The 22,310-nt window shown below is 43.6% G+C and overlaps 1 protein-coding gene across 1 annotated transcript; it reads right to left on the reverse strand.

Annotated features, from left to right (window-relative positions):
- Positions 1-11,601: 11,601 nt before the first annotated feature.
- Positions 11,602-17,641, reverse strand: metrn (meteorin, glial cell differentiation regulator). The gene is made up of 4 exons (XM_036541339.1): positions 17,289-17,641; positions 15,071-15,513; positions 13,657-13,716; positions 11,602-12,661 (listed from the first exon to the last, which is right to left on the reverse strand). Exons 1-4 carry the CDS (start codon positions 17,387-17,389, stop codon positions 12,348-12,350), a joined length of 918 nt encoding a protein of 305 aa, XP_036397232.1. The 5' UTR covers positions 17,390-17,641; the 3' UTR covers positions 11,602-12,347.
- Positions 17,642-22,310: the final 4,669 nt, after the last annotated feature.

Genomic DNA, 22,310 nt, shown 5'->3' on the forward strand with positions numbered 1-22,310 from the left:
ATACTATGCCAGAACAAACAAGGTGCAGTGCAACACGTACTAATACAAGAACTGCGGCTGAGGTGGCCTCTCTCCTTTAAAACAATGGTGTCTGATATTCAGTGAGACATATCCAAAAATGGTGAGCATTTCTTTAAAATGAGCAAGAGCTTGGCACAAGCTTTAAAATAACAGCTGCCTGTGTCAGAAAGGCACAAAATACTGAAAATGAAAAATAACAAAAAAAGTGGGGATTGCTTTTTATGCACGTTGCTCCAGTCTTCTTTCAGAGGGGAGACCAGTTGTAAAAAAAAAAACTGCAATGGGAAGTGGGATTTTGTCAGTCACACACTCGTCCCAGATCCCCCTGGGAAAGGAGTTGGCTGGCTGGCTGGGCTTGTGCCAGTAAGGACATTATTCCAAAAAAATTGTGGGTGAGAGGGGGGTTTGCTAAATGTATGGTTTTCATCGGAGTGTGTGTAGATTGTATCAAGGTCTGTGGATGATGTAACATAGATACTGGACCCCCTGGGGCGGGGGCAGCAGTGTGGGGGTGGAGGGGGGGTCGTACTTTCACTTGCTCCAGGCAGCCGTTTTGGTTAAGAGTGGCCAGCCTCTGACCTTGGATGAAAAAGCCCAGACAGCAGCTGCATTTACTCACCCCAAGGTGACTTCTCTTGATGCAGAGGACTAAGAAGAGGGTCAAGACCATTTCCTCTCCCCACACCATAAAAAGATAGGTAAATGCTGATCAGTTTCCATTATAACATAACATCTTGACAACTTCGCACACCAATAAGGAACAGCAAGCCTCTTCAATGTGGATGTAAGCTTCCTACCACACCTCACTTCAGTCCACCATTAAATTACAACCTATTTTTAAGATTTTCTGACAAAAATTGTTTTTTTTCAGCCATACATATGAATGTGAATATTACATCATTTCAAATGCTGTGATATTCTGCCCCAGTGGAACTCCTACAGAGTGAGGAAGAATCTTAAAGGCCACCAGTAATTTCAGTTTGTCACCACCAAATTTCATATCACTGGTAATTTTTAACCATGCATACCGTTTAACTTGGTAAGTCGAAAAGAATTATATTTGCTATATTACCCGCCCTCCCCTCACAACAACATAAGAACTACAGCATAACACAATGTAACAGAACTTCAATTTCACTGAGCAAACTCGCTGCTGCTGCCAAGTGCACTCAAGGCAACCTAAGTTGCCCGACGTGGGAAGTAGGTGCCGCGCAAATGCGCTAAATCAAAATGGATGATGGGAAAAAACCCCAGAACGAGTGCGCTTTGTAAGGTGGGAAGCAGGGTGCACCAGTTTTTTGTCCTGGAAAGGAAGCGTCTCATATTGCCTCTGATGTGCTGCATTGAAAGGGGGCCTTTGTTTTAAGGGCTGCTGCTTAATTGATACAGTATTTACTTCATGAAACCCAATTTGCATTCCCAAGAGAAACCCGGGGGAAAGCCAATAGGAAGTATGCAGAGAATGCCCTGGGAATATGGTCCACGTGAAAGTGAAATCAATGGGGGTTGAAGGGGGCTGCGCTCCGCGTGTTTGTTCGTACATAATGTAATCGGAACGGACAGGCCTTGTTAGAAGAGTGCGGGAGAGAATGCATTCGCAGGGACGGAAAGCGAGTGGGAGAGAGGGAGACCCAGAATAAGAGGGTGACAATAGGAAGAAAAGCAGAGAGGGGTGAGAGAGAGAGGAAGTCAGTCAGAAAAATCAGTCAGTGAGAACCTGTGCTGAGAATCTGATTTATAAACGTATGAGAAAGAGAGAGAAGATTTATTGTAATTCTGCTATTGTGTGAGTAAACACTAATATAATAATTATTTAATTACTTATTTCTGTTCTGTAATAACAAAATAAAGTGAACTAAATGTTTTAAAAATGCATTTATTTGAAATACCTGTGTATTGACTGTGTGTAGAGGGGGAAGGGTACGCAGAATGTGGTTTAGCTTTGTCATAAATCAAAAATCTGACAAAATACCCTTATTAGACATATTTACTGCTATTTTCCAATTGACAGTTAAAGAAAATAACTATAAAATTATGCAGATGTTGTAACTGAAAGGTTTGTCAGACATAGCATTGTAATGCTTAAATTATAAAAATTCAGTACATCTTTTAGCTTTACATGTCCACCATTGGAGCTGGAGAGAGAGCAAATGAGAGTTTGGGGACACCTGCTCTGCTTTTGTTCCTCACATTCTGAAATACAAATTTTGGCAATTCTTGTGTCACTCGTCAGTGCCTCTCCAAACACCTTTTGAATGTGTGGGCTGGAGAGGCGGCAAGAGACAGAGGGGCAGCCAGAGCACAGCCACTTCAGCAGGTCTGGAAGAGAGGAGGGAGAGGGAACCAGAGATGGAATGAGTGTGTGAGTGAGGGAGAGAGGGAGAGAGAGAAGGGGAATCTTTCTCTTTTCCCACACTCTGGGCAGTTCCCACAGTGGGCTGCTAATCCCTGTCTTAATTAGGGGAGCATTCCAGCCCACATGGGCCCAGGACTGAGGAGAGCAGCTCCAAGCAGCAACAGGTGGAGCCGAGCCGGGCAGATTTGTGCAGATAGAGGCGCAGACGGTCAGTAGAAGGGGAGGGCAGGCAGGGTGGTGAGGCAATCTCTCCACACAGACACAGCACACACACACACACACACACACACACACACGCACACTCAGTCTCTGTCTCCCTCCTTTCTCTGTCTCTCTCCCTCTGTCTCCCAAACACAGAAATGCACATGATCAGTATAGGGACAGAAGCAGTAGCAGCCATAATCTACATAATCTAATTTTGCCTTGCAGACATCCCACTCTCTCACTGAGCATGATTTGGGGAGAGGGCAGGTGGGGACTCAGCTTGATGAGTGCTGAAACATAAAAGTTTAGAATTATGACTAAATAGGACTGTAAGTGTATAAATATAACTGACAATTCTACATTCTACTTCCATTTTATATGCTGTAGTGATGTATGCAAAACGTGAACAACATTTGGTGGACAAATATAATGATTTTTTTGGAAAACAGAACGTATTTTTACCTTCAAATGTGCTGTATAATTATTGTAAAATACACACTTTGTTTATAATGAAATAGATCTAGTGTAACGTATTTTCAGATTCTGACAAATTGTTAAACTTACCTGATATTTTGGACTTCACAGTCTCAGTCTAGACCTATGATTCTCTGTCATTAATCCTCCACCACTGTGCTGGTAATGTCATCAGGAGCAAGTGGTACCCTCTTCCATTCCACCCCTGATCTGAGTACATGTTTGATGTGATATTTCACATCACTATGTCCATACTTGACTGGATGAGGAAATGAGACTGGGCTTGGAGCAAAAAACAATGAGTTGAGGCGCAGAGGCCAGTGTCTGTACTGGACTACAGGTAAGGACGTTCCTTTACCACAGAGAAGTGTATGTCCATCAGGCAGCATCAGCAGTGGCTTGAAAGCTGACTCTATTCTTGTTCACAGACATCAATCTATAGCACACACTGCACAGATGTGACTTTATGTTACATAGATGTGTTTATCTAATTATCTCTTTATCAGCATTACCACCATCTTAATGGTATGGATATCAGGATCTCCAGAGCAACTGGTCAGAACTGAAGCATAGGAAGTGAAGATCTAAATGGTAAGCTATATACATCGCTATGTGTTGTAATGTTAACTCTGGCAGAAAAGTCCATAAACCTCTTCCCTGAATTTAACATGTTGCTTTGAGTATTTGTCTGCTGTTTGTCCAGCTTAGCTGTCACTTTGATATTTCTAATAAGTATTTATTTATTTGTTGGATTCTGTGTGTTAGATTTACCTGTAGTTACACCAGGTATATCTATATCTGACTTTCTCTAGTCTATATGTATTTGTTTAGGGAATTTTTTACCACTAAACATAGTCCAAATAGTAATAGCTGGCACTGTTTCATTATCAACATCAAGCTACCATAAACGTGTTTTTTATTTTGTTGTTGCATTTATTTGTAAATGGACTTATGAGAATTGTAGTAGTGAAACACTTTAATTTCATCACTTGGGTTGGAATGTAGTTCCTCAGGAGAGAGGTTATAGCTAGAGAGAGGAGGAGGACAGAGAAGTCTGCCCACCCTCTGTTCCTTCACAATTTTGCAAAAGAGTTGTTATGTTCCAGAGGGATAAAACAGGAAGATACTGGCAGTAACCTGAAGAAAGCCTGCTTCAGAGAGGGGAGGGGGGAGCAGGCTCCAGTCACTGCAGGAGTAAGGGGCAGAGGTTAAAACAGCTGTCTGAAGAGAGTGAGGTTCTGCAGGGGATCAGGCACACTCCGGGAAGCTTCTGTCTATTGTGACCACTGGCCAGGGCACTCAGACACATAATTCCGGAGAAAACCGAAATCCCCCCTTTTACTTCCAGGCTCACCCTGAGGTGGGAACAACAGGTGTGTCTCCCCACTGAGGATAGATTCTGGGACCCAGGCCAACTGCTCCATCTATACCTTCAAATCCCTCCTGGCAGAGGCTTTAGACACAGGACAAAAACAGGAGGAGACACAGCTCTCAGTTGAAAAATATTTTGACTGCTGTCAGTTGGTAAAAATTGACATGAAGCCTTCAGTTCTGCTCCTTTGCTCTTGCCTTTGTCTGTACTGCCACTTACTGAAGTGAAGACTTTTGTAGCGTTAAAAAAGAAAACATTTTCACAGGAATTGCATGTCTCTCCAAAAAGACAACACAGAAGGCATACACTGCTACAGTATTACAGGGTCAGGGTAGCTTACATCTTTCCCTCCCTGTTAGGATGGCTGTAGGAAGGGGCAGTTTGGTACTGAGGTGCAATCCAGCTCCAGGCTGTCCCTCATCTGTCTGCAGCAATAGGTCAGCAGCAGGTGGGCTGAAGAAAGCCTGTCTCCCCTGCACATAGATGGCTCATTCCTAAACAGGCTTTTTCTCCTAAACAGGGGCCCACCGGTGACTCTGATGGGGGCCAAATGAAGGGCTTTAAATGTTTGCCCTAAACAACAAGGAAATCTTCACTCATATGTAATCCAAAATGTAGTGATTATGACTTTAACATCCTGTATATCAGAACGTACTGAATATGCTTGTGCAAATATTATATGCATAAATGTACATGTACGAAATAGGCAATAACTGAAGTATAGATTGAATTATAGTCCAAAAAATATGGATAAATGTTAATATACATTCAAAATATTTTGCTGATTTAATATTTTTTAATATTTTAGGTATTGACAAGCTGTGTTTTACCAATTTAGTCAAGTGACATACACACATATGCATGCATTGCACAGCATCCCACTACATGCCTTTCCTGAGATATATCTTTCTTCTCTGTTTCCAGACAAAACAAGATGCCTTTAGTCACAGCAGGGAACATTTTGAGAAGCATCTAGATGTGAATATTGCCATGTGAAAATGTGAAGAATAGGATTGTACAGCAACACCCTAAAAACATAACACCGGATTTATACATTACAGGTTGTCAAACAATGACCTCCCTTTACACACAAAAAACTTCTTTGAAATGGCTCCACCCTGACAAAACACACATTAAAGCAAAGGAATTTACAGATCTAGCATGTTTCCAGAGTTTACTATCTTATGCCTGAATACAAAGAAAAGTATTGTAGCAGCAACAGAAACCTAGCAACACGGATGCGTGGGTTTTTTTGGGCAGCTCCTGGGGTCAATGCCTGTTAAGGTTTAACCACAAATTTTCCTCAACAATGAGAGCTGTTACTGTGGACCCACCAACAACCCTGTGTTTCCTGAAGAGGATTGATCCATACTCGTGCACAAACACTGGAAAACTGTGGGAATTGCCTTGGTCCTGCTTTCTGCTCTCTGGGGGTGTTTTTGATCCAGCCCCCGCAGGTTGCTCATGAATCAAGCAGCTCCGCCGTCTCTGAGGCAGCAGCTGTTTGCGGCCGGACTGAGGGGGAAAGGGGGAAAGGGGGAGCCGGAGCAACTCATTCATGCTGTCTTGTCTTTCATTGCCATGTCATTTTTGGCGGGAAACTGGAGCCATTGCCTTCTGCGTGTAAGGACCCCCCCTCTCCACATAGTCAAACTGTGTCTTGCCTCTTTAAAGCTCTTTGTCACTCCCCATTGCCATGCCCAACCCCCCATACACACCCGCGCACACACAACCACCCACACCATCACGCCACTCTGATTGATTCTCCACATTCTGGAGAGGATTACAGCCATCTGCAGCCTCTTGAGGAACAAAAGTGGACCCTTGCACTCACCCCAGCTCTTCAGAGGGATAACACGTCCACGTAAATGCACTCTCACCCGGCTCTCTGTGCATCTAAGGCTACGCTTTGACCTCGCCTGTCAATCCCAAGGCCGCCCTCCATTCTTCAGACAGCAGTGGCATGGGCTTCCCTCTCAAAGAGCCAGGCGTAAGGAATGAACCCAGCCTTGGTCCCAGACCAGTCAGAGCCAATGGGGTAATCCCATTGGCACATCCCAGACCACAGGCGATGTACACATGGTTGCATTGGGTGGAATGACCACTGAGCTGAAATGGTTTCTGCAAACTATATACCCGGTCACCCATCCATGTTATTACAGGTGAACTTGGATATGGTCTTTACTCTTACGCATGCCATTGCTGCATCTGCAGCTGTGAAAAGCAGGGGTGTGCAGGTAGATATAAACTTTCCTTCATATTTTCCAACATACTAAAATTGTTCATTTATCCAGAGAAACTGTCAAATTGACAAGATTTCATAACTCGGGAGTCAGTGGCCTGATGTACGCTACCCTTTCAGTCTGTATTCTCCAAAAACCAAGCAAGTGTTTTCTGATGTGGCCTATCAAATGGCCTAGTTCTTCCTCTCTCAACCGCCGACACCCACAGAGCGGAGCAAGAACAGTGATACTTGGGATCTAAGGCACAATGTAGATTTTCACATGTGAAAACAGGCCAGGTTTGTGCCAGAGTGTGGCAGAGAGTCTAGTCTTTTTTATTCAACAGTTGCAGCTGATATCATCATCTCTGAAACACAAACAGAGGCCTGCTGAGCCTGCCCCTCCCGCTTCCTCCCCACGCTCTGCCCCTGCGGTCCGGCCTTATCTTGTTTGTTCAAAGCCGGTGGTGTGCCTGGAGAGGCGGCAGCCGGGCGTGCGCGGGGCGGTCGCGCTGCCAGCGCAAACAGCTGCGGGCGTAGCGGGTCAGAGTGGCAGGACGGGCACGAGGAAGCACACCTTGAGGAAGAAAACACAGACACAGCAGCCGGCTCTCTGACAGGGAGACCGACAACAGCGCCATGGCTCCGGAGTTCCAGGAATGAGAGAGGAGCGGCTTAACCGAAGCAAGAGAATAACTCTGCATAAAAACAAGCAGGCGGGCGCTCGGAAATCAAGGGAGGAATGGATCTGGTGTCATTTTTGAGGAATATCAGAAATGATCCTGCATGAAGTATTTTCAAGGTACATGCAATTTGCTTTGCAATATTGCTTGCAATATTTCTTTGCAAGAAAAGGTAATATTAGATTAAAAAAGTAATCATGCATTTTTGACCACTGGCAGCAATTCTGCAGCACCCACTGCTTCCCTGCCAAAGAAAGAACACCATGTGCCATGATGACAATGTCTGCTCCATAAGAGAAGCAGAGATGTGTCTCATGGTGATACATTTTAATAGGTTGCTATTATCCAAGGAGTGTCCGGGGGAGCCCGGCCCAGCCTGCCTGCACTGCAGAGGGGCTGGACTCCATCCACTTCCCCCACTGACTCCCACTGGGGCCTACGGAAGTCCGCACCCCTCCCAACAATCCCCACCCCCCGTCTCCCCCTTCCCTTTTGCTTCCTGTTTTTGACATCACCTCAGCCGCATGGTGCTTCTGGTAATTCAACTTTCACTGCTGCTGCTGTTCAGAAAAGTTAACACACACCCCCTGTGACCCAACAGAGCACATACACAAATGTCCTAACATTTCTTTCAAACTGCTCTGTTTCTTTTGGAAAAGGGGAAAACAAGCGACCATATAGGCATTATTTACTGAGGGAAAACTCTGGGAAAGGCTTAGAAAGAGAACCTGGGGGAAAGAGAGAAGCGAGGCACAGAAGAGGATCCAAGACAGTTTATTAGCTCAGAAAGCGACAGAAGGACAGGTTTAATAAAGTGGCCATGACCAGGAAATTAGCACAGTTCTGTTGGTGTTCACATACTCCCTTTCGGCCATAAAGGGACTTGAAGGGGGAAAGGGGACAGACGCGAGACACACAGGCGCTTAACCCTCCGGTAGCTTCTCTCACTGGCTGGATCAGTTGAACCCCAGGCAGTGCCGGCCCTGAGATGCAGCTGTAAATTGCTGGGGCTGTTGACGTGCTGTTGAAAAGGGAAGCCGGCTTGTGTCCGAGCTCCCAAGGGATGGGGACTGGATGGGGTCCAGGAATTCTGTGAGTCTCTTTCTCTCTGCGTTTGTTGTGTGAGTGCGTGTCCCCCCTGCTTTATCTGTGAATGGCAGTCAGGCGGGCATGCAGGCAGGCTGGGCGACTGAGTGACTGCTTTCCTCTGTTTAATAGCTGCATCAGAGTCGCTTAATGGGAATTTATTGCTTCCTGAATCCTGAAAAAAAATGGGGCTGAGCTGAACAGAGTCCCAACGGTTGGTCTTTCCCCCCTTTTTTTCTCACACTGGAGCCTCCAGGGACTGTGTTGTTTGAACATGAGTCACCCCCCTTCCCTCCCCCATCTGCACACATTTAGCACCCTGAACACTGTGTTCTCACACTTGTAAACTCACTGTAAACTCAAACATTCTTCAAACCACTTATCAAACTTTGGGGCATTAAATGTGCAAAATCTCTCTCATGTATTCATGTGTTAAAAAATACCCAAACATGATTTAAAACAAGAAATGAAAGTGTATTTTTTAACATTGAAAAATGAAATATTCCCTTAATCTACACATTATAATATAGGGGAAAACAAGATTCAAAATAACACACAACTCTGGTTCCCTCTACCAAGAAACTTAAACTTGGTCAAAAACTGGTATCTGACCACAAGTTATCCAAAGCAGACATCTTCTCAGTCTTATTAGCTGAAGTTGAAGGACACACAAATTCATCTTGCATGGATGCAAATAAATATTATTATTGCATTTTTGAAAAAACAAAATTATTTGTAAACCCATGCTGTTACTGGGGGCAACATTGGTTGCATTAAAATTTTCAATTAACAAAATACAAGAAGCCCTCTAACTGATTACATAACTGGGAAGAATAATTACTTGGTTGAAACATATAGGAAGCATTCAAGTTGTATTTGTTCAATAGAAAAGGGCTACAAAGTTAATGGCCAAACAGCTCTAACATTTAGTATGATTTTTCTTGTATTTATTGAACTCACTATGGGGAATACCTCTACTTTTCTTTAATGAAAGCCACGGGAGAGGGTAGTTGTTTTTCAGCCACTGACAGGAGTGATCTCTCTGGAGAGGAGAGGTTTTCATGAATGGGAAAGGCATAAAACACATGGCTTTTTATGCGAGAATAAAGGAAGGAGCAGTCCTATAGAGAGGAAGGTGAGAGCAGAGGGAGAGTGAGGGTCAAGTTGGGGCTAAGGTGTCTTAATTTTTCAAGGGTAAAATGAAGCCAACCCACCAAAACTGGGTGAAATAATTCTGTAACCCATTAAAATGATAAAAGTACTTTACAAAAGAAGACAAAACAACTTGAACAAATCCACGACATCCATGAGTGTTCTTAAGACTTTATCAGACACATAAAGGACAAACACTTCACAACACAGACAAATCACATTACATTTTGTTCTTTTGTTACATCTTCTTATATACAAGGTATTTACATTCACATTGAGACCATTAAACCTTCCATTTAGCCAGTCACATTGGTAACTGCAATTAAGAACAAACACTTAAAAATTGCAAAAATAATATAAGCAAACTGGCAGTTTTCAGCTCTTTCACAAACTTCTAGAACACACCTTCTTAATTTGGTATATCCCCTCCCTTCATCAATTTAGTGCACATTAGACATGAACAGACAACAGTCAAATCATGACAATAAAATTATTCTTTTCTCAATTCCCTATTATGTTGCATTACATGGCATTGCTTGGAAACATTTCTGAACGACTCTGTGGGATACATGAAGTCAGACTGACCTTTGACCTGCTGCAAACTCATGAACAGAGCAGAAGCTTGGGCAATGGAGCTCATATTCTTTCATTCTGTTCTGCAGAACACTGCCACAATAGCCAAACCCACAACTCTGACTTCATCCTCCCTCTGCTCATTGTAGATCTTACACTAACACAGTGGTTCTCAAACTTTTGTTTTGGATGATCATTTGTAAATCATGGGAGATCTGTGAGGGACCATAGACTGATGCAGCAGAACAAAACCCACTAACTTTAGACCTCTCCACAGCAACTGGTACATTACAAGCCAGACACATTATCAACCCAGATATGTTCACATAGGACTAAATGATTAAGTTGCCATTTGATCCTTCACTTAATTATGTTCCCTTTCCACAAACTGGAGCTCCTGGTCCACAGATAATAGTTTGAGAACCACTGCACAAATCTAACAGATTACAGTGAGTACCTACTTCCACGACAGCAGCACTTAAACTAAGGCGTCCTACTCATACCCAATTGGACTGTAACAAAAAGGTCTTTCATTTGAAACAATCTCACAAAACTGGCTTTTTTCCAGCATTCTCTAGCCAAGCCATACATGAAGACATTCTCAGAAGTTTTGGTGGAATTCAAAAACATAACTAATTGATGACCTCATTATGTGTATGCTTATAATTTACAGCATGCTTTAAACAGCAAAGCGTTTAATCCAGCTTCAGCGATTTCTCGTCAATGTAATACCATGAAGCTCAACAAAAAATAACCTTAAAGCAGGGAAGTGCTTGGTTATTGTGGTCAACATGAACAAAAAAATAAATAAAATAGCCAAATAATCAAACACATAAAAAACGTACACCTTGCTTAAAACACAGCTACACAGTATGACACACAAAATCCTGGGTAACTGTAGAGATGTATGACAGGTCTAACAGCATTGTAACCCCCACACCCACCATCCCCTTTCCACCCCCCTCAAAAAAACAAGTTATTTATACAGGGTCTTCATAATACACAACACACCCTGTGTACAGTTAAAAAAGAACATAGAACAATGAAATAAAATAATAAACCTGCATGACAACCGTAAGGCCGGGTGCAATACCGTTTCATTTTTAACACTGCTCTGCCAGGCTTTGCAAGCTCCCAAATTCACAGCGGTAGTTGGTGTCACCATTATATATTAAATTCTGAGTAATTCATCTAGGCTACATATAATCAGCTCTACATTTGGTTTCCAGATTCATCAGTGCTTGCAGCATCCATCCTTCCTGCTAATTCCCTTTTCTTCAACAGTGCAAATCAGAACAATTCATCATCATCACCCCCCCTTAATGTCAGAGCGGAAATCCCCTCTCTTTTGACATTGGAGCTGGGCTGCTTACTTATAACATGTTTACAACCACTTCATAAAACAACAACAAAACAACTATCCAGAAATCTTCTTCATATATGTTAATATAGACCCTTTCAAAACAACAAGAAAAAATTGAAAATTACATGATAAAAAATATTTGTGACACCATGGGAATTTCCTTCATCACAGCAACCTTAGTTAAAGAAAACCTTGGGGCTTTGGTAGGTGGGTAATACGCAGACCACCCGCAGGTGTTTACAGTGGAATGCAAAGGTGACGGAATGAACCTACCAGTCACTTATTTCCTGAGTATTTTGGACTGTTCCTCACAGTGCAGAAGATGTAGCTAATTTGTGGGTGGTGAGGTTTGATGCAGACTCCCCATTCTTTGTTATTATCCTAAACGTCTGTACGATTGTCATCACCCGCCTAACTGCTGCTCTTTCCCCTGAACACCAGGACTTCTGTCCCTGTTCCTACATCCATGAATGGAGGACTGGCCTGTTAGACCAAACCCCCATGGAACACTCAGAATGCTTGCGAAATATCTTCAGCCTCATGGTTGGCAGTAGACCAACATATCAAAAGTGTCCAAAATGGTTCGTCCAAATTATCTTTCAGGGAAGAAAAATCAATCAAGATGACCCAGTGAGATGCACAGTGGAGCGTGGAATGGTCCATCATCATCTGGACACTTTCAATGTCTCCCTTACCAAAAATGAGAAGACAGAGAGGCCACACTGACACTGCTCACTGTAACTGGTGACCCTGATCTTTCAAATGGGAGGGGTGGGTGTGGGGGTGGGTATGGGAAGGAGCTTCAGGTTTCGGTAAGAGTGCACCTTGCCATGAAGGGAGGGTCAGTCAGATGCCAACTCACAGGGGATCTGTCTGGCCTCCTTGGCCAGCTGGTAGGCTCGCTGAAAGTCCTTGTACCGTGGCGCGCAGCCCAGCCACGCCTCTCCAAAGTGGACCCGGCCCGTGAAGAGGAAGCTCCCGGCGCCGTTCCTCACGCCACACTGCAGCAAGGTGCGGATCTCGCCCGCCTTCGCCAGACGCCCCGACCCAGAGAACAAGGCGTACTTCTGCCGGAACACCCGGGTGGCGCTCACCTTGATCACAGAGGCCTGCAGGTCCTTGTCCTCCACCACAGAACGGATATTCCCCCGCACCACTGCAGAGGTAAAAGGAAAAACCAGTTATAAACAGGCTCAGTGTCTCACTGCAAGCATGTTAAAAACGATACACTGCACAGCTTAAAGCATATACGTGGCCTTTTATAAATTCCACTGTATGGGGGAATGATTTCACTTCTGAAATTATGAGAAGCAAAAATAAGATATTGGTAGAGCTTCTGGCTGTGGCTGCTAGTATTATAAATTCATGATCCATTTCAGTGGTAACCCTGTAAAAGTTGAAAAACAAGCTAAATACAACAACATTCTCAGTGTATCACGTAACAGCAACACCTGCAGTTGTGAAAAGAAATGAGGATATGGGAATGCATTTCTTTGAGTAGAATGGATTTAAGAAACTAATACTCCCAGATACTCCCCCTCTCCCCCCTGGACCTTGTTGCCATGGGCCTTCCACTCCCTCTTCTTCTGATTATATCTTAATTAAGGCTGGTGAGGATTATTCCACTCCGCTGTCTCAGAGGGGTGGACCTCTAGGATGGGGGTGGACAAAGTGCTGCTGTTTCACCTCTGACCCCCACATGCATCAGGGCCTGGGGGATCAGCGGGATTAAGTGAGCGTCGTAGACGCTTATTGAACTTAATCCTCTGTTTTGGTCCCCTGGGCTGTTGGCTAGGCATTTTACAGCTCTGAGCTGCTCACTCAGCTATCACACTTTAGTCTCCCTCCTAGAATTTCCACATAATAACATCTAGTTTCTTTCTTTTAGGTTTTGGTGTAAAACCACATGAGGTCACTGACACATGTACAGTAATACACATGCCAACGTGAATTCAACAATAAGTGTATTTCACTTATTGTTGAATTCACGTTGGCATGTGTATTACTTAAGGTCTTAAGCATTTGGCTGTGAAGCCCAAACTGTTTTTTCTTTCCTCATTAAATTAGGTATTTGTGAGAGCACGCCAATCCAGTCTTGTTAATGTGCAGTTTAGGATGTGTAGGGTAGAAAGGATCAAAACAAGCACGTACCAAAGTCACTGGTGCAGACAGCCATGAGTATCTCTGTGTCATTGCAGGGTCTACAGGCGCCTGTGGAGACAATGAACAGAGACTTAGCCAGGGGAGCAAAAGCAGACACCGTAATAATACACACTGATGAAAAGGAAAAAACATCTATAATTCCAAAACAACACTGTCACACAGCTTGCTTGTATTTTCACACACTCTGCTTTGGCTGACATAAAATCTCCTTTGAAAACTCCAACAGAAAAATGAAACGCTGCAGAAACATGCTATTTGAGATGGGCAGTCATCCTGGTCACCGTCTAGGGAAGGGTAATGCTCCGACACCCAGTTAGCAGACAGCTGTTCCTTTTATGGCGGCTGGCTGGCGGGCACTAGAGACAAGGTGGGAAAACTGCCTGCCTTCACAAGTGTCCTCCCGAGCCAGACGCTTTGAAGGGGCCGTAAAACACCTCAGCGCCTCAGCCTGCAGAGATGCTGTCAACCCCACCCCATCAAAGCCAACGGGACAGGGGCCCAGAAGAGTTCAAAAGATTTGCATTGCAAAGTTTTGCTACCTCACACGAAAGGATACTTCCTGCCTGCCCATATATTGGATCCACAGCTGTTTCACAAACTAGGAGTTCAAAAGAAATTTTGAAGGGTTTTTTAACATATGGAGGTTGGGCTCTTTCTCAAATTACACAGGAATCAGACTGTTACAAGAAGGGGACCAGTGTGGCACCAATCTTTGATCAAAGCTTTGATGCCAAAGAGAGAGAGAGAGTGAAAAAAGCAAGTTGATTTTTTTTAGATCCACTTGCTTGCTGTTCCAAGGATTCTTTTTTTTCCTCTATTCCCGAGTACCCTTAATACTGTCCCCTCCCCTGGCAAGCCCCCTCCCCCCAGCCACTAATCAGGCTGGGTGAATTCCTGGAGACAAGCATCCCTGCAGTGGAAAAACAAAACAAAGGGGAGCATCCCAGCTGATGAAAGGCCTCACTGTCACCAGGGCAACTCGGCTAATCCCTGAACTCTCATGCGCCTGAATGAAAGGCCTGGCTCTGTACAAGGCCCCCTCATACTGGGCCTTTGTTCAGCACTCCCCCCTTCCCTCCACAGAAAACCCATTCTCTCAGCATAGGAGCAGCCAGGGGACTGATCCTCAGGCATCCAGGCGAAGATTCAGTGAATCTTCTCCAGCCTGTACGCCTGTGCAAGAGGAGGCTTTCCTCCCTGGAGTCCAGCCTCAAAACTCACCAGCACCCATTCAATAAATGATCGGAAGATTCAGGTTCAAATGAAGGGTCGATAATTGTGCTTGGATGAATATGTGATCAAGAACATTGTCTGTGTTTCTGGAATTCACTCATGTGGGCCCCGATTAAAGCAAGAAAAAGCAAACTGTTCTGGGAACAGTCCTCCTCCACCGCCTTCTCACCTTCATTGCTGACTGGATCGGAGTCCAAGGAGAGTCGCGCGTTCCAGTCCCCGCGCAACTCGTAGCGGAAGGAGGCGATGCGGCGGCTGATGTCCTGGTGAGGCGTGGCCTGCAGGTAGAGGGCCACCCTTTCCCCCGGCTGTCGGCTGAAGCAGCGGACCCTGGGCTGCTTCTGCGCATCTGGCCGGTCGCTCACCAGCAGCTCCAAGACGCCGTCGCGCTCCAGGTAGAGCTGGGCCCCGCGGGAGCTCTCGGCAGGCTTCACGCAGGCGGTGATGTGGCCGGGCCCGCTGCGCCCGCTGCCCCCTGGCCCGACCACTCCCGATGGCAGGCGGGGGGACAGGGTGAGACGCAGTGCCCCCTTTGGGTAGAGCCAGTCCAGGGAGCCCTCTGCGCAATGCAGGGAGATCTGCTCCACACTGCCCAGCTGCTGTGACAGACCACTGGAGAGAGAGAGAGAAAGAGAGAGAGGGGGGATAATACATTAGAACCGATGTCTCAGCCAAGACCATAAAGACCAGCCCCCACCCTCCAAAACAATTCAAAGCTTCTCGTCATGTGACTGCAAGAGCATGCAGAGACGCTGACCTTTCTCGTTTCCAAAACCTAGCTGGAAGATAATTCAACAGCCAGACAGAGCAATCTGTCCTTCTGAGCAGAACATTCCTACCATGAGGGATGGAAATGGTTCCCAAAACCAAATGAAAGAAAATTGTACCAAACGCTGTGGTTTTTGGTAAATACATTTCAGATGTGGAGAGAATGGTCAAAAACAATTCGACATCAGAGGACTGCAGATGAACACAAGAAAGGGAGCATTTGACTGTATATTTTCCTTATAAAGTCCAATTTGGTGACAGTTCCAGTTTAAGGGTATGTTCACAAATCAAACGAAGCACCACCAACTTTATTAAGCAATTTAAGGACAGTCCTAATAGGACACAGTTTCTTAACTGTGAACAAACTCAGAAACAGAAATGACAAGTCACCTCCTTGTGGCTTAGTCACCCACTACTATGCAGCCTACTGATGTCATTTGATCAGTATTTGCAGGTTTGTGGTTTGTTTGAAAGACTGCAACAAGGTTGACAAACCCGCTATAAGCTTGTGTACTGCTGTCATATGACCAAGAGGCCTAACTGATGCAGTAATGTCAGTTAAAATGGTATATTATTATACGGCATGGTATTCAAATTTCCTACATACTGATCAATCAGTGGTTTCAGTTTCCAATCTTTTCACCTACCCACTTCCCAAAGATTTCTTTCAACTTTTAATGAGCTGTTTTATGTCTCCAGGTGGGAATTTTAACACCCTCTTTGGGTGACCACCCCAAGGGCACTTCCTTTTAGGACCCTTTGGGTTTATAGTCACACTGCACTGACAGATTAACCACAAAGAAAGCAGTCGCAAAAAAGTATACATCTGTCTAAACACTACATTGAAACTCGTAAGCATTACACTGCAAACTTAATTTGGAGTGCCGCAAATAAATATCAAAAATAAATGCATCCAGTGCCTGTCAGATGATATCTGATATTCGGTCATAACACATATATTCAACAGCTTAAATTAAACGTAAGATAAAAAAATCAAACAAAAGTTAAGACTTCCAGATATGTCAAAATACTTAAATTGGTTGCTTATCCAAAACATATAACCTATCTTGATTAAAATGTGATCAGACTTACACTGTGGTAACTAACATTAATAAGTAAGTTGCAGAGTTCCACTGTGTGAGAAAAAAAACAAGACTTTTTTTTTAAGAAACGTTAGGCATTGAAAGTGGTCAAACAAACCGCAGTCTCATTTGCCTTGTGGTACCACTGAACCGTGGCTAATTGCTGTCGTAGGAGCGCTATTGCGCTGACTCATCGAAGTGAGTCCAAGGCAGCAGTTCGCAATCGGGTCCCCAGCGCTACAGCGTGAGACAAAACGGCGAGTCGACCCCTCTGCAGGTAGTATAAATGACCCTCATGAAAACTAGACAACGCGAATCTACAGCTACATAAAACGCACACTTACGGCTAAACCGTAGGTCTTGTTTCATTCATGCAGTCGCAGAATTTGTGCATGCCACTTACTAGTAATCAACTGCAAATGGCCCAAAGCTAGGAAGCTGTTTTTCCACAAAGCATTAGTGCTGAAAACAAAATTATTAGATACATAATTCAAAATGCACACAGGCGGCCAGTCCCATCCATTATGCAGTACTTGCCTTCCTTTCCAGCTACACTGATCCTCTGAATAGCTGGACAAGACTCTGTCAAAAACTGTCATCAGCGGAATCCACAATGTGTATAGCCAAAAGTGCAGCATTTTCTTCTCGAGAAAGCTACTTGGAGGAATTTGGTATGAACGCACCACAACGGGGTAGTTAGTACTTTTTAACTGACACTATCGTTCTGGTGCCTTTTGCTATTTGCAAGGTATCGTTTCTACTGCTTGGCGCCGAAATCGTCAAGTTCCATAATTCGGCATCATACTAATCATCCTGCTTTTACAATCCACGGATAGAAACAGCGACGTTCTTCTGCCCTGCAGGATCCGCGTACGTCAGTTACCCATAGCGTTCCCTAACTGACTCCACTGAATGGAGAAGACGTCTGGAGTTTTGCTGTGGGGTAGAGAGGTCTGTCGTCCAATTGCAAACAAGAAGGGGCGAAACTTTAAACCATTCACACAACAGGGACAGGGTACCAGAGGTGTGGTTTGGGACAAAACACGGACGAGCAGGATTTAAATGACTTTCCTGCTAAACCGACTCAGCTGAAACAGACAAAGCAGAGATAGGCTATAAGAATTTGGTACTTAGGAGAAAGAAGCGGCTGTTGGGATATATATTGGCGGCGATGAATAGTTCGTTTGATCGAAAAGGCTTACAGTTTCGTTTCTGTAATCAGTGCAAAAAAAAGTAACCACACTGAAGTAATACTATACAATACAATACTCCTAACGAAATAAATAGCAGGATATATTGGTAAACTAACTGGCGTAACAGGTTTCATCATATCAGCATCCATCCCCGCATTAAACACAGAAAGAAAAACTGTACAGCTACAATGGTCGTATGCAAAGTTTTCGAACAAAATTCCCTAAAATAACGCGATGTGTTGTTGAAACTGCTTTGCATCGATGGAAACTACCCAGATTTACCCTTGTAAAGGTTATCTTGACTGAGGTGGATTGTCATTCCAATAAGCTGATAGGTAATTACTGATATTTTAAGATTTTAGATGACTATAGCAAATATTAATGCCATTCCAAGAGAAGGCCTTCTAGTTAGTCCTTCAGTACAGATTGATCAATTCCATTTGGGACCCCATCATAGGTCACATAAGATCAGAACGATTGGTTTCTCCTGCACAGTGTACACATTACCGCAGACAAGAATATTGGAAATTGATGTAGTCTGTTAACCTAAACCACATAAAATAAATAAAATTGAGTAACATAATCGAATCGTCATACCGCGGTTTGCAGTAGATCAATGGATTGATTGCTTAAATTTCGCATGACATTTAATTCCTTTGCAGCCTACCTTTTACAAAAGTTAGTCTGAGTTAGTCCAATCTGAATTAGGTTCCATTGAAGCCTGCTGGTAAATGGTATCTTAATTTGAACCCATTGCTGTATTATATCAATACTCTGGATATTTGTGTATCTGTTTATTTGATGTAGACAATTTAACAGATGTGTGCATTTTAATATTTACACATACAAGTAATATTTGACCAACTTTGTGCCACTTGAGTCTCACTCACTCAAGTCACACTTGGTCATGAGTGGACTGTTAAATCACTATTTTTGCGATGTGCATTTATATTAAAATCCTATGTATAGGCCTACTTGCCATTCTTTCTCGTTTTTTTTTTTTTACTAGATGTTGAAATGCAAAACGCACAAACCGAAGAGCAGTCGTAGAAACGGAAGTTTTGATCGTTTACCGCTACATGATATGGTATTTTATACAATAAAATTTGTTTTCATGAGCAAAATACATCCTTTCGCATGGCCAGACATTACCGACCGTTTTTAGAGTCGAATAGCCTAGCTTTGAGCTTAGAGTTTTGCACTTTCTTTCAGACACCAGATGTTTTACGTACTTCTATTGAGTCACAAAACTCAAACCTGCCCGCCAAAAAGTTTGAATTAAAAAGCGCAACCACTTCAATAGAGGCGATCCCAGACGGGATTTGTTGGAGGGGTGGACAGCTATGTAAATTAAGCAATTTAGTTTGCCCAGAAACGTCCTTCACTACCCCATACACAAAAAGCGGGCAGAATTACAATAAGCACAGCGACAATGGTGTGTGATTTACAGTTGAGAACCTTGCTGCCTTTAAACTGATATATGATGACTTTGAATGTGAGTACAAATATCAATAGGAAAATATGTATTGTATGCAGTGGGAAAACTAAAGGGGCAAAACATTAGCACCTTTTAATCACTGTTGCTGTTAACCGCTGTGCAGAAGAATCCAAGAACTCAGCCAATGGGAGCAGTACCTGAACATTTAAGAGTCCTTGTATTACGCAATGCAAAGACTCTACATTTAACGTTACATTACATAAATTCAGAGTTATTGGTGGTACCTGTATTGCGCTGCATCATTGGGAGTATACACGTTCTCTGCTTTGCAAAGCCCAGATGATCAAAACAATCACCATATAAATAACATTTAATAGTACTGAAATGTAGTTGCATGCAACTATCCCACAGTTGGTGAATCTTCAAACAATTTCCAATATCTGCGGATGTTTTGTTAAACTTCGGATGTTTTCCATGAATGTCTTAATGCCATGAAGTAAAAATAATGACTAATTTAGCTGCTTGCCAAATGTCCCCTGTGTAAACTAAGGTGAATTTACTTTGCACACCATTAACTTTGATGTAATTTTTGTACATGAAATGTAGAAGGTGTTATCAACCAACTCATATAAAATAAAAATGCAATTTATTCACTAACCACAATTTTAGGGAATATGTGGTGTCATACAATAATTTCCATTGCTTATCCCCCACGTCGCGCCCAATTATCGCGCCCAAACCAACAAAGCCGAGTAGTCAGTCTTTTTTTCAGTGTTACGACTTGCAATGTGAGAGCTAATTGGCCTCATCGCTTTAACTTTTAAAAGGCATAGAGGGGTATTCACTCCCCCCTGTCCTCCCTACGAATGAGTAGCCTACTACCTCGTGGAGCGCTGCGAGGGAGGGGCTCAGACCAATCCTTGCCTCGGCTATTGTCTACGGAGCATTGTGCGCGGCAATAACCCCAAGCCCCTTGCAGAGCCTAAATCAAATATTTAAACATTCGTGCGAAGCGCCCGCCAAAATTGAATACAATGTAATGGATCTCAGCATCTGCTGCGGGAGAATAGGTTCCAACGTTTTCCCTCCAAATATCACTATTGTGTCATGTTGTTTAGTTTTAACGCCTGCAGAAACTCAGTAAGTTAACTTATAATAAGAATAGCCTCTTGTGCAATCTGAAGAAAATGCTTCTGTTTTTATGTGCTTCTATTTACTTGATGCATTTGACAAAATATTCAAAATTCCAGTCATCAAATGAAGTCCTGTGGAGAAGATTTCTGTGTACCGTTCTATCCATTCTATGTGTCCACCTTTAGCGAAATTCCAAATCTGATTAGTGCCCTACATTTCACTTTTGATTCAATCAACATAAAATGCACAAAGTTTTTTTTTTTTACCCTTTTACCCTTTAAGTTTAAACAAATTTTTAAACTCGTCAAACTGTTGGTGAAGACAAACTAACACTTCTATTTACCCTTACTCAAAGGTAAGGGTAAATGCTGAATGAATCCAGGGATTTCTGTTGATGACCGTACCGGTCTGACTAGATAGAATGAAGCACCAAATAAATTTAGCATGATATATGAACATGAACAAAAGTTTGTGTCTGTCAGAAAATGGAGGGAAACAGGCACAGAGTACTGAAGGCAGAGACCGGTGAGAGGTGATTAAACAGAGGGGGAGGGGAGGCTCCACTGATCCTCCACCTCTAATCACAACTTGGGGCATTGCCCCTGGCCTTAAAGAAGCGGAGGGCACCTATGCTGGCAGCGCTGCACACTGCCCCTTTCCCGCTGAGTGTTCTTTCAAGGCGCAGTCTTAGGAGTCAATAAAATATTCTTTTGTGCACACGCTGCCATCCATCTCCAACCAAAGTGACTTTGGGCCGGGGATTGTGTGGCGTGGCTGTTGTTTGGACTGTGCTAACACACCGTGGTGAAAGCTTCGCCAGCACAACCGTGGCCCCCTGGTCGAGTTATGACAAGGCTTCAAATCCCAACAAAGGCACATGCGCAAAAATCCAGCTGCTCTATTGTCTGCCTGAAGAGGGAGGGTGTCCCGAACAGGGCATTTCAAAGGGTAGGGGGCTGAATGGGGAAAAAGGCAGCTGGAACAATGTGATAAATAAATTAGGATTTAATAGTAGCAATATTAACAATGAAAACTAATAACCGTCATTGCAATTATTAATATGAATTCCGACTTAAATCCCGGAGGATCACGTTTCTAAATAGAGCATTAAGGTACAGTGTACATTGGTCATGCTTGTTATAGGTAAACAAAGATCCATTGTAGGCCTGGCTCATAATTGTCATGAGTAATGACTACAAGTGCAACACGAAGGCTCATGTAAAGGGGAAGGGTTTTGCTGATCAACATAAATATGACAGTCCCAGCTGTATTTAAAGACACCCTAGCAAGTGCTGTGCTATGCTGGTTTTAGTTAGCGCAGTGGAATGTAGTGATATTATGTCTGTGAGCTAGTAGACCCCTGCAGGAGGGTAATGGGCAGGAGTGACGGGCGGCATAGGGAGGTGGCTGCTCCTTCAGGCCCAGCTGCCCTCCTCAGGAAATGAGTGTCCGTTGCGGACAGCTATTCAATTAAAGAATGATGGCATTTCCTGGGTGGGTGATATCATCTGCACATACAGAGGCCAACTTTCTAAAAAAGAGTTGTTTATCAAACTGAATCGTCTCCTTTCCTATGTGTAGAGAACAAGAGAGCTCAGCTCAGTTGTGAGAGTGAGCAGGTAACAGCGCTTAGTGTTGATTTCAATATGATCAGATGCTACAGCGCATACGTGTAAGTGATGCTATTTTATGGCCATAAAAATCTGATATCGTGTCATAAACTTAAAAAAGGTCTCTATCTCCCTTTAAGTACTGTGGGGAGGGGGGGCTTGCGGCTTTCAGCTGTGCCTCCTG

This window comes from Megalops cyprinoides, chromosome 1, assembly GCF_013368585.1.
Source record: "Megalops cyprinoides isolate fMegCyp1 chromosome 1, fMegCyp1.pri, whole genome shotgun sequence".
NCBI lineage: Eukaryota > Metazoa > Chordata > Actinopteri > Elopiformes > Megalopidae > Megalops > Megalops cyprinoides.

Bases quoted from the DNA above. Each gene is read 5' to 3' on its own strand.
- metrn (XM_036541339.1), bottom strand. From the start codon at position 17,389: ATGCTGCACTTTTGGCTATACACATTGTGGATTCCGCTGATGACAGTT. The intron at 15,514-17,288 runs GCAAGTACTGCA...CTCTCTCTCCAG, and splicing joins CAGTGTAGCTGGAAAGGAAG to TGGTCTGTCACAGCAGCTGG. The intron at 13,717-15,070 runs GTGAGAAGGCGG...TTGTCTCCACAG, and splicing joins CGATCCAGTCAGCAATGAAG to GCGCCTGTAGACCCTGCAAT.